We start from the raw sequence: 12,945 nt of genomic DNA on the forward strand, positions 1-12,945 counted from the left end.
GGTGGTCTTTAGCATAGTTCTATAGATTCCTAGCTGTTGACAGACCTGATCTAGATTTCATTTTTACTCATTTTAAATTGTGTAAATACTCCCCCCACCACCCTCTTTCCACTGCCAGGCTGTTATTCCACTGTACTAATTTCAGAAGGTATTTTTCCATGGTGGTCAATTTCATTTGAATAATTTTAGCCATAATTGCACATGCTTGAATGGAAACCAAAATTCAGAGAGTGAGTAGTCTATGACGCTACTCTGTCACACTGCAAATATTTAATTCAAAGACAGAGTAAATACACAGCAATGATGATTTTAAAGATCTTATTTCTGCACCATTAATGTGAAGTTTCAGGATTCTGAAGCCTGGTGACTAAAAATTTGTTGTAGTAGTAATAATAATCCATCACTGACAATGACAATAATATTGTTGCAATTCTCCTCTATGTCTGTGCATATAACTCAGAAGTCCAAACCCAGATGCATGGAGTCAGCCATACTGAGGGCATGGGTAGTCGATATCTGTGATGTTTGATGATGCAGATCTGTGACGCCTTTCCCAGGCAGCCTGGAGACAATTTCATCTATCCCGCTCGAACCCTGTTGCATGCTAATCTTGTCAGAGACCGCCAGTGAGTCCTGTTTTGAACTGTTTGCTTGAGTTCTTTGAGTTTGATGCCAGCCCACTGGAGACTGCTCTTCAAGTTATCTTTGAAGTACTTATATGGATGACCCTGTGATGGGTCGAACCCCCATTCCGGGGTGCTACCTGATGTGCTGGGATCCTGCTGAGTTCTTCTGTCCCACCAGCCTGGGTTCCCCTTATTCTGTGTCGCTCTGACAGGCTCTCAACCCCTCTTCCAGAGTGCACACACAGGTAGGGACACACCCAGCTGTAGAATCATACAGTGTCTGCAATCAGCTTTCTCTGAGAGGACTCCGCTCAGGAAATTGCCCAGCATTCTGGCGCTCACACCCTCTGGAGTGTAAACCCAAAATTATATTGTCTTATGCTGTATAGAGATCTATGCAGTGTATGCTCATGGAATTCGCTCCCTCCCTCAATGTGGAGGAATATATGCACAGCTTCCCCCTCCCCCCATTATAAATTGCACAAGCTGGCTTTTGGAATAAACAAAAACCAAGTTTATTAACTTAAATAAGTACATTTTAAGTGATTATAAGGGATAGCAAACAGATCAAAGCAGATCACCGAGCAAATAAAACAAAACATGCAAACTAAGCTTAATAGGAATACTGGCTACAAATAATAATTTCTCACCCTAAATGTTGTTTCAAGCAGATTGCAGAGTTTCTTGAAGGTAAACTGCATCACTTGCAGCTTAAATCTTCAGGGATTCCTTTTACAGGCTGACCTTTCTTGCCTGGGCTCAGCCCCTGCCTCCCCCAGATCAATTCCTTTGTTTTTTCAGGTGTTTTCATCAGTCTTCCTTCTTGGACGGGGAGAATGTGGAGAAGAGCCAAGATTAACTCACCCCCCAGCCTTAAACACGATTTGCATATTGTGGGAATGCTTTGTTTCCTAATTTGACCCCCACCTCCTTCCTGTGGAAAAGTACCAGCATTTCAAGATGGTATCCTGTAACAGGTGACATGATCACATGGCCCTGCAGTGTCAAAGCAGCATCCCAGGAAACTTCTCAGGAAGGAGGGAGATTAGTATCTTCAAAGTCCTATTGTCCTTCCTAATGGTCCATCCAGGCTGATGGCATACTGTCTGGTGGATGTTCCCCAAGTACACACATAGGAATATTGACTATGTAACAATTACAACTAACTTCAGATACAGAAATGATACATACAAATTGGATAATCACATTCAATAAATCATAACCTTTCCAATGATACCTCACATGACCCATCTTGCACAAAACACCTCTGTTTTGCCCTATTCGTAGCATAACAATATTTTATGAAGAATATGGGGCGTAATGTCACAGATCCTTCTTTCTTTTGCCCTGCCTCAGCTCCTCCCATTTGTTTTGGGGGGCGGTGGTCTTCCATTCTGATGACATGTCTGGTCTACCTATGTTGTGCGCTCAGTAACATTTCCTCAGTGCTGGCTGTGTTTCCTTTCTCAAGGACCTTAGGGAGGGCGTGCAAAATTGCTCAAACTGTTTAATGTGCCATCTATAAAGAGTCTATTTCTCAGAACCATAAAGGAGAGAGGTTAGGACCACTGCACTGTAGATCTTCAATTTGGTGGAGAGACGAATGTTATATTGGTTAAAGACTTTTATTTGAAGTCGGCCAAGGGCTTTACTGATTCTGAAGGCAATTTCCTTATCAAGGGAAGTCACTAGAGATGGTACAGCCCAAATACTTGAACTGGTCCACATTTTTCAGTAGTGTGCCTTTGATGGAGATGGCTGGGGCATTGGAATGAGGTGCTGGTTGGACTAAGACTTCTGTCTTGTCGAGACTGGTGGTAAGGACAAAGAGCTGGGATGCTTCAGAAAATCTATCAATGATGACCTGAAGGTTATGTCATGTCTATGGGCCATCAGGGTGCAGTCATCTGTAAAAACTGCTTTGAGAAGATCTCTCTCCAGTGTGGTCATGGATGATTTGTATGAACCTTCTTGGATAGCCAATTTATGTAAAATAACCCATAGACCCTCTGTTGACCTTATCAAAGCCTTTGGTCAAGTAGATGAAAACTGCATACAGGTCCATGTTCTGCTCTAAACATTTTTCCTGGACTTGCCTTACCACAAAAATCCTGTCTGTAGTACTGAAACCTCATCTGAAACCACATTGCGCTTCAGATAGATTCTCAGATATGTTCACAATGAGTCTGTTCAGTAGAATGCAAACTAGTATTTTCCCTGTTGTACAGAGGAGAGAAATGCCTCTGTAGTTTTTGCTGCCTTTGTTTTTAAACAGTGATACAATAATAATAGCGTCTTTAAAGTCTTGTCGCATTTCGTCTTCTTCCCAAATACTACTGAAGATGTAGTGAAACACCTCGATAGTCTTTGGGCCTGCTGCTTTGTACAGTTCTGCTGGAATTCTGTCCTTTCCAGACGCCTTGCCAGAGTTCAGTTGTTTGATGGCTTTCGTAACATCTTCAATTGATGGAGGGAGGTCAAGATCTTCTTTGATGGGTTTCTTGGGTAATACTAAGTAGAAAGTATTTAACAGTTGCTACTAAGGCCAGTGTTTCCATTTTTGAGAATAAGACTTTGAAAAGGAATATGCACCGTTTATATGGTAGATAGGTGATTGATCCTTTACAAGTTCACTGCAGCCATCAATATTGCTTTGAATTTGCCATGACTGATGTAGCATGACAAAGAGCTACCTTTTTAATCCTTCTGGTTCATCAAATGCAGTTAAGTTCTAATAATTAGGCCCAGATGGATGGTGCAGTGATGGATTAAAAGTGTAATACTTCTTTAAAAATGTTTTTTCAGTTTTAAAAAAAGTATGTATGTATGTATGGTGCCTTATGGCTTCAGCAAGGTATCTTGGGCTAAACTGAAATAAAACCTAAACACATTTTCCTTCCTATTTTTTTTTTTAAAAATGGTTCCGTTATACACTGTCCTCCCTTAAATACCTCTGTCTGGCTGGGCAATAGTAGATGGAGCTCATTTTGAGGCTGTCAAGTCACTTTACTTTACTTTCCCATGAAGGCTGCTTTTTATCAGTACATGGATGTCCTTCCCCATCCTCCAGGAGCTGGTTCTGTACTTTCTCCCTCCTCTGCTGGTTTGGGAATGAGTGACCAATAGTGGAGCCTGGCTTTCTTGCAGTGCCACAAAATGCAGTATGCCTAGGGATGAAACATTGACCTTGCTTTAAAATAAAAAAGTGTCAGGCAATTCAGAACACAGCAATCTGCCTACTTATCCACACAGACCACCAAGAACTCATCCTCTTCCCACCCTTGTCTACCCTCCTCACTGTCTTTTCTTTGGTCTTAAGAGTTGTTCAGAGTTTTGGCCCTTATTTACAAACACCTACCCAGGATTAATTCATGTTACTTGACGGTAACCTGAATTAATCCCAACCTGTTGTAATCTTCATAATCATGAGATACATGACCACTAGAGCAATGGAATTGACAATCTGAAGAGCAAAAGTCATACACAAAGAAGGAACTTTTGTGGCAATTGTCCCATACAGAGACCATCTTGTGTTCACCTTGGTAAATAGGTAAAGCGCTCAGAAAGCATTGTGACACTGTGAGATGAGAACCTAGATCTCTGAATAAAACCTGCCACTACAATTTACAGCCCAGATTTTCAGAGTTTGTCGTCAGAAACGTTTTCAAAATTTCCAGAAATCTGAGTCTTTAGGAGTCCACATTTCTCTGCTGCCACCTTCCAAAAAAGGGATCAGAGGCTGGTTGGTGATAGGTGTTCGTATGCTATGGAGTTTCACAGTTAGCTATCTCCACAGTTCTTCCTCCAGAAACCTGCGTAGTTACCTGGGTCGCCCAGCAATCTGGGGCTTCAAAATGGCTGCAGTTCTTGGTTTGGTAGTTGATCACTTTGAATATATCAAGGGAATGTGTGTGTGCATTTTTAAGGGAGGGGTCCGGTTTTATTAAAGGCCGGTCAACCTGCTTGGAAGGCCAGATCACATCATCAGTTTTTAAGCAGAAGTTCACATTGATATAAATGGTACAATGCAACCTAATTTCTAACTGATTTAATGCATATTTTGTGTTGTAATAAGCCCCCAAACTTCTCCCACTTCAGCTGTGCCTGGATTACTGAAACACTTTAAGTGTTTACAGCACATTTTATCTTCTGTTCTGTGATCCTCCTTTCCTGAAAGAAAAATCTCAACTAATTTGGGCGAGTTGGCAGTTAGTGGGGCATCTTTAAGTGTGGTTTGCAGTGCAGTGTTACAGCAACGTCCTTCATGAGGTCAATGGCAACCTTTCAGTGTTCAGCTTGCTTTCCCATTCTGCTGTGTAGGAAAATAGGAAGCTTTCATTCCTTTGGTTGTCTATCAATCTCTGCCTATTTATCTGTGTTCCTGCACTGTAAAAGAGTGGTGGTGGGGAGAAACTTGCATTGAAAAGATAAATGTTATGCTGGGCAGAAGGGTGCCATGGATTCTTCTCCCTCGGCACCCTTGGTGGATAATCTGATTCCTGCCAGTAGTCTCTTTCCTACAGCCGCCTCCTGCTACCTAGAAATATATAGATATTGTAGCAGTAAAACAGAGTTTAAAAATCCACCTTCTAAAGTAAATATACATTGTAGTCAAATCATACTTTATTCTGTTCAGCAATTTCTCTTAATATACATGATGGTCAAGCGCTCTTAGGAGTCTGAACTGAACTGGGACAGTGGAGATGGAGGAGGTGCATTGCCCAAGCAGTGGTGCTTACAGGTTTTATTCCTTTAAAAGGCTGTGGGGTTCTGGGGGAGTGGCACTGCTTGCTACACCTGCTTCAAGAGGTATAACCCACACTCTCCAAGTACAGTCATCAGAGTATGTGTAGGGACACAGACTTCCTTCCTGTTCCCAGAATTTGCCCTCTGCTGGGGTGGCTAGGTCTGCCAAGCATGTTGGTTTCTCCTGCTGCCCTTTACATCACAGCCTTGTGGGCCAGATTATGCTTGGCCTCCTGAGCAAGTGATTTGGGAGGGGGCTATTTCTGCTGTCTTTGCCCCCTTCTGTCGCAGCACACCTGTACAAGGGAGACCTCACTTAGTCCTTAGCACTTATGGGTATTAAGTTTTGCCAGGAACTTCGTGGAGCTCATTATCTTTGTTAAAAATGTATATTGTACTAGAAGATTAGGACACTTGTGTGGTGTTGTACAGGAATTGCAATGAAATTGGCTCAGCTGAGCTGATTCCATTTATATTTAAAGCAAACGGTGACAGAAAATCTTTGGGAGTTCAAAACGTTTCACCCAAACTAGATGCAGTCCAGCTCTTTGGAACAAAAATATCTCTCTCTCTCTCTCTCTCTCTCTCTCTCTCTCTCTCTCTCTCTCTCTCTCTCTCTCTCTCTCTCATTTATTTTTATGGGGACATGAGTCATTGCTAATATCCTGATTCAGGTAGTGTGGGACGAGAAGGATTTAGAAAGGATACAAGCATAATACCTTGAGCTTTCAGACAAAAACCACTCCTGGTTGCATTTGTTTCTCCTCATTTAGCTGCAGCTTGTTCGCCAGGATGTTTTTCAAGGAGGATCTGCTCGGTGTTGGCAAAGGAAAGTATCTTATTTCCCAAGCGTGCTTATCATTTTGTCCTTGACAACGATGGGAAACTGAATTGTGAAGGGAACTTTCAGCACGCTTTTTTTTTTTTTTAAATTTAGAGGCAAACATGAGAAAACTCTCCTCTGCAATGCATGCAGCATTGTGCTGGCTTCCTGTGTGCCCCATCACACAAAACAGATGCAGCTTTCCAAAAGTTCTGTCATTGCAGCCTTTAGGCTTGAGGAGGGGGAAGAAGGAAAGGGAATTAACATCCTGAGCTAAACCCGTGATTCAAACCTTGTGTCTGAATAAGTGGTGGTTGGGAAAATAGTTTAAGATGAACAAACAGCAAGATCTTCACCAGTGTAAAAATCACTCCTAGATAAGGCTACGTTTTAGTTACGGGTATTTTTAGTAAAAGTCATGGACAGGTCATAGGCAGTAAACAAAAATTCACAGTCCATGACTTGTACTATAGACCCCTTGAATAAAACTTGGGCCGGGTCGCTGTGGGTGCTGGGGAGTGTGGGCCAGGGTCGCTGCAGGTGCTCGGAGGGGTCGCCTGGGACGTCTGCTGGTGCTGGGCGGAGGGCACAGCGGTGTGCAGCCCGGGATCCCTGCTGGTATTTGGGGGGGCGGGGGGGGCGTGTGCCGTCCGGGACCCCGCTGGTGCTGGGGGATGGGGAGCTGGAGGGGCTGGCAGGCTCGCTACCTGGATCCATGTGTCCCTACACTCCTAGGGGGAGGGAAGGCCAGGGGGCTCCCTGTGCTGCCCCCACCACAAGCTCTGGCTCCGCAGCTCCCATTGGCCAGGAACTGTGGCCAGTGGGCTCTCTGGGGGCGGCACCTGGGAGCGCACACAGCACGCAGACCCCCTGCCCCCTCTGCCTAGGAGCTGCAGGGACATGCCGGCCACTTCCGGGGAGCTCCCCAAGGTAAGCACCACCCTGCATCTCCTGCTCCAGCCCTGAGACCCCTCCCACACCCATACTGCCTCAACAGCAGCTGGTGCTGCTGGCCCAGAGGCAGCCTGATCTGCTCAGGCAGCCCTAGAGCCAGCCGCACCAGCTGCTGCAGAAGTCATGGAAAGTCACGGAATCAGTGAATTCTGTGACCTCCGTGACAGACAAACAGCCTTACTCATACCAAATGTAAATACGGTAGAACCTCAGAGTTACGAACTGGCCAGTCAACGACACATCTCATTTGGAACGGAAAGTACACAATCAGGCAGCAGGAGAGACCAAAAAAACCCAAATGAAGTACGGTACTGTGTTAAATGTAAACACTAAAAAAAAAAAAAAGTTTTTGAGAGGATTTGACGAGGTAAGACATTGAGATGGTTAAAAGCAGCATTTTTCTTCTGTATAGTAAGGTTTCAAAGCTGTATTAAGTCACTGTTCAGTTGTAAACTTTTGAAAGAACAACCATAATGTTTTATTCAGAGTTACAAACATTTCAGAGTTACGAACAACCTCCATTCCTGAGGTGTTTGTAACTCTGAAGTTCTACTGTTGTTGTTTCATTCTGTCCCAGGTAAATATACAATATTCCTGTTGGTTTGTATAAAAATGCTACTTTGGCATTGGAGTAATGAGCAGTCTAGATGAGGAGAACAAACAGAGAATGGGGAGAAATGTGAAGAAAGGCAGAAGTAGCTAATGCCTGGCATAGAGCTCCGTTAATATCAACATTAACTAGTTTAATAGAGGGAAAGGAATACAGATGTAATATTTTAAGATTGAAAAGTAGTACAGGATTCTTTTCAATTCCAGTTCCTTGTCACCTAGAGATGACTTGGCCCTGATGCTATGCATTTTTGTGCTAAAAATGACTATGGGGGAAGCCTTCTAAATTAAAAAAAAAAAAGAAAAAAAAAAAGGGCAGTAGCATCCTTAACTCCTATTGACTTCCCATGAGAGCCAAGTACCTCCCTGCTACTTGTGCTTATGGAAAGCTCCCCCTGTTACTTCATAGCTACTCAGTCAGCTATGTACGAAGGAGAAGATCATGAAGTGAACTAAAATCTTGATTTTTTTTTTTTTTTCCTCCATGTAATCCACTGACATGGTCAGGCACAGATTTAATTTCTTTGTTTCCATCCACAATTGCTACTTGGGATGGAGGAAAAAAATAGATATAGTGGAAATATGCATAAGGAAAGTTTATTTTCTTGCAGCAAATGCTAGAGAATAATTTGTTGCCCAAGTTTTATTTTTTTCATACATCAGTGGAAAGCTTGTGTCTGGTTCTAGACATATAAAATACTGTTTTCTAGAAGTCATAAGAACAAGTAATGACATTAACGGTGTCAACTGTGCTTAATTCTGCATTCCTTACACACCCAAAAAGTCTTGTTCATGTTCATTAGAAGTCTTGGGTTATTTGTGTGTCACCACTTGTGTACAGAGCAGAGAGGAACTTGGGAAATCTCTGGTTTAAAATAGCTTACCATAATACAGTCAAAGCAATAAAGGTCTCACACTGCATTTGGTAATTGCGCTGTTTAACCCTCAGTCAGCGTGTAAACAGGGTATTATATGCATTAAAAAATTAGCAGGATATTAACATATTTCAGTATCACAGATGTAACATAATTCAATTGTGCTCTTCTTTCTTTTGTCTTTTTTTTCTAAGTCAATTAAGTCTTGAAGTTTCATTAGCGCTGTAACTGAGAAATGCAATACTAGGATCCTTTTGTGCACAAATGACTTCATAAGTCACCACCTGCCAGTTGGCACTCCAGTGAGCCCAGAACTTATATGAAAAGATACTGAATTGAATTTATTAAGACCTTGATCAATAGCAGGGAAAGTGCGAGAAGTGTAATCAGAGGAAGATGTGCTGAAACCTTATGCAGTTTCTGGCTGCTGTCCCTCTGCTAATTTGTGCTCCTTGATTTCATTCATTTGTCACATGAAACTCATTCCTAACTGCATGGTGGAAATCAGTTGAAATGTAGAGGATTCACACATCCAGAAATAAGTAATGTGTGTACATTTCTAAACAAAATCTAGAGGTGCTGACCATTAAGAAAGTGATCTGAATTCTATTTCTAGTTGGCAGGATGAATTCTGAGGAAATTTTAAATGGCAAAGTGGTCTTCTTTAAGTCTGTGAGAATAGCTTTGTACCGTATGCCTAGATCTTCAAAATTGGGTGTGTGTAAGTTTTGGCACCCTCTTTTGGAAATCTCAACCCAGGCTTTTCACATAGTTTGGTTTTTAAGACAAGGATACATCCAATGAGTGCATGGGAATGGGCAAGGCTTGGCCTGGAATTTCGTTGTCCCTCTGTTAAAAAGTATGTGCAGGAGAGCCCTCTTCCAGTTAATCAGTGTGTTGTTTTTGTTTTGTTTCTTCCACCACCAAACAGCTTGGCTATAAGTGGAATTGCCATTTGTACATTGCACTGTATTGAAACAATGTGAAACTTTAATTTTGTCCTGCTGCAATCGCTGCAATGGAACTAGTGCTTGCAGAAACATTTACAGAAATTGCAATTGTGAGCCTCTTACATAAGAATATATAGGAACAGCCAAGCTGGGTCAGACCAGTGGTCCATGTAGTCTAATATCCTGTCTTCTGACTGGGCAGAGCCAGATGCTTCAGAGGAAATTAAATAGAACAGGGCAATTTATCGAATGATCCATCCCCTGTTGTCCAGTCCCAGCTTCTGGCAGTCAGAGGTTTAGGGACACCCAGAGCATGAAGTTACATCCCTGACGATTTTGGCTAATGGCCATTGATGAACCTATCCTCTATGAAATTATCTAATTCTTTTTTGAACCATTAATACTTTTGGCCTTCACAACATCCCCTGGCAACGAGTTCCACAGGTTGACTGTGCATTGCGTGAAGAAATACGTACTTATGTTTGTTTTTAAACCTCCTGGCTATTTAATTTCATTGTGTGACCCTTGGTACTTTTATGTGAAGGGATAAATAACGTTTCCTTATTCACTTTCTCCACACCATTTGTGATTTTATAGACCCCTATCATATCCCTCTCAGTTGTCTCTTTTCTAATCTGTACAGTACCAGTCTTTTTAATCTCTCCTCATGTGGAGGCTGTTCCATCCCCTAATCATTTTTGTTGCCCTTCTCTCTACCTTTTCCAATTCTAATATATCTTTTTTTGAGGTGGGACAACCAGAATGGCATGCAGTGTTCAAGTTGAGGGCATACCTTGGGTTTATATAGTGGCATTCTGATATTTTCTGTCTTATTATCTATCCTTTTCCTAATGGTTCCTAACATTCTCTTTGCTTTTCAACTGCTGCTGTACATTGAGCAGATGTTTTCTGAGAACTCTGTGATGACTCCGAGATTTCTTTGAATGGTAACAGCTAATTTAGACCCCATCATTTTGTGTATACAGTTGAGATTATGTTTTCCTATGTGCATTACTTTGCACATGTCAACATTGAATTTCATCTGCCATTTTGTTGCCCAGTCACCCAGTTTTCTGAAATCCCTTTGCAACTCTTCACAAAGAGCTTTGGACTTAACTATCTTGAGTAATTTAGTATTGTCTGCAAACATTGCTACCTCACTGTTTATCCCTTTTCTAGATCATTTGTGAATATGTTGAACAGCACAGATCCCAATACAAACCCCTGGGGGACCCCATTATTTACCTCTCTCCATTGTGAAAACAGACCATTTATTATTCTTACCCTTTGTTTCCTCTCTTTTAACCAGTTACTGGTCCATGAGAGGACCTTCCCTCTTATCCCATGACTGCTTACTTTGCTTAAGAGCCTTTGGTGTGGCACTTTGTTAAAGCTTTCTGAAAGTTCAAGTACACTGTATTAAGTGGATCACCCTTGTCAACATGTTGTTTTGACACCCTCAAAGAATTCTAATAGATTGGTCAGGCATGATTTATATCGCAAAAGCTGTGTTGTCTTTCCCAAGATATCATAGTCATCTGTATGTATGATAGGTTTCAGAGTAACAGCTGTGTTAGTCTGTATTCGCAAAAAGAAAAGGAGGACTTGTGGCACCTTAGAGACTAACCAATTTATTTGAGCATAAGCTTTCGTGAGCTACAGCTCACTTCATCGGATGCATGATTCTGTTCTTTTTAGTTTCAACCAATTTGCCTGGTACTGAAATTAGGCTTACTAGCCTGTAATGCCAGAACACCTTTGGAGCCTTTTTAAAAATTGGGGTCACATTAGCTATCCTCCAGTCATCTGGTACAGAGGCTACTTTAAGCAACAGATTACATACCACAGTTAGTAGTTCTGCACTCTCATATCTAAGTTCCTTCAGAATTCTTGGGTGAATCCCATTTGGTATTGGTGACTTATCACTGTTTAATTAATCAACTAGTTCCAATACCTCCTCCGTGGACACCTCAGTCAGGGATAGTTCCTCAAATTCATCACCCAAAAAAGAATGGCTCCATTGTGGGAATCTGCCTCACATCCTCTGCCGTAAAGTGTGCATTTGGCCTTTCTGCAATAGCCTTGTCTTCCTTGAGTGCTCCTTTAGCACCCTGATTGTCCAGTGGCCCCACTGAGTGTTTGGCAGGCTTCTTGCTTCTGGTATACTTGAAAATATTTTTGCTGTGTAGTTTGTGTGTTTTGCTAGTTGCTCTTCAAATTCTATTTTGCCCTGCCTAATCATATTTGTACACTTGTCTTGCCAGGGTTTGTGTTCCTTTCTACGTTCCTCAGTAGAATTTGACTCCCAATTTCCTAAATTATGACTTTTTACGCAAACCACCGCCTTTAGTCTGCTGTTTAATGATGGGGCCATGTTTCTGGTCCTCTTGCTGTTGTTTTTGATTTGGGGGTATACATTTAGTTTGTTTGGAAGTGATGCAAGAGAACATCAGATATTAATTGTTGTGTTTTGCTGCTCCTTTTCCCCAGAGATCATCGATGACCTCACCAATTTGGTAGCAAATACGGATGACAAACTGCGCAGTCAAACCCGGCATGTGAAGATGGTGGACAAAAAGTCAACTTCCTGTGGTAGGAAATGGCTTGTGTTACTTCTATACTCATATTAAATTCACAGGAACAAATTTATCCCTGGTGCCAAGAAAGTTGTATGTGCTATGGTTTCCCTCTCAAGAAAATTCTTGATATTGTTAATTGATGAGATTTAAAACGTGGCTGACAAAGGTAACAGTGTTGATATAATATAAATTAGGCTCCCTTAAAGTATCTGACTAATTACCACATAATTTTCTGGTTATAAAATAGCACTATACAAAATCAATGCAGTACACTTTAAATTGATTGAAAATTGGATAACTGATCTCAAAAAGTAACTGTAAATGGCAAATCATCATTCAGTGCTGGGAGGGGATATTTCTAGTGGGGTCCCACAGGGATTATTTGTTGATCTGGTGCTATTCAGTATCTTTATCATTGCTCTGCAAAACATAAAATCATTGCTGGAGAAGTTTTCAGTTTACACCAAATTAGGGAGTGGTAACTAATGACCGGTCAGTTCTACACAGCGATCTGGATCGCATCATAAACTGGGAGCCTCACTTGAACATGTATTTTAATACCACTAAATGCAAGGCTGTGCGTCTAGGAACCAAGAATCTACGTCATATTAGTCGGATGGGAGACTGTATTTTGGAAAGCTGTAACTGAGAAAAGGACATGGAGGTCGTGGCAGAAAATGAACTGAACATGAGCTTTCAGTGTCATGCGGTGGCTGAGAACAAGTGTGATCCTTGGATGAACGTCAAATAGAAGTGGTAATATGACATTGTTAAAGACCATTA

The 12,945-nt window shown here is 41.7% G+C and overlaps 1 protein-coding gene across 9 annotated transcripts in view; it reads left to right on the forward strand.

The window, feature by feature from the left end:
* The window catches only part of STX8 (syntaxin 8), a 175,017-nt gene that overhangs the window by 103,144 nt on the left and 58,928 nt on the right, over window positions 1–12,945 (forward strand). For 8 of the 9 annotated variants that reach the window (XR_006285648.1, XR_006285649.1, XR_005227493.2 and 5 more), the window contains exon 7: window positions 12,074–12,175. Coding sequence is in view for 4 of the 9 variants with exons in the window: in XM_037913369.2 (XP_037769297.1) it covers window positions 12,074–12,175 (102 nt within the window). In the remaining 5 variants the exon portion in view is untranslated. Of the gene's footprint in view, window positions 1–12,073; window positions 12,176–12,749; window positions 12,919–12,945 lie in introns of all 9 variants that reach the window. The other variant, XR_005227494.2, reaches the window with a different exon arrangement.

This window comes from Chelonia mydas, chromosome 14 (genome assembly GCF_015237465.2).
Source record: "Chelonia mydas isolate rCheMyd1 chromosome 14, rCheMyd1.pri.v2, whole genome shotgun sequence".
NCBI lineage: Eukaryota > Metazoa > Chordata > Testudines > Cheloniidae > Chelonia > Chelonia mydas.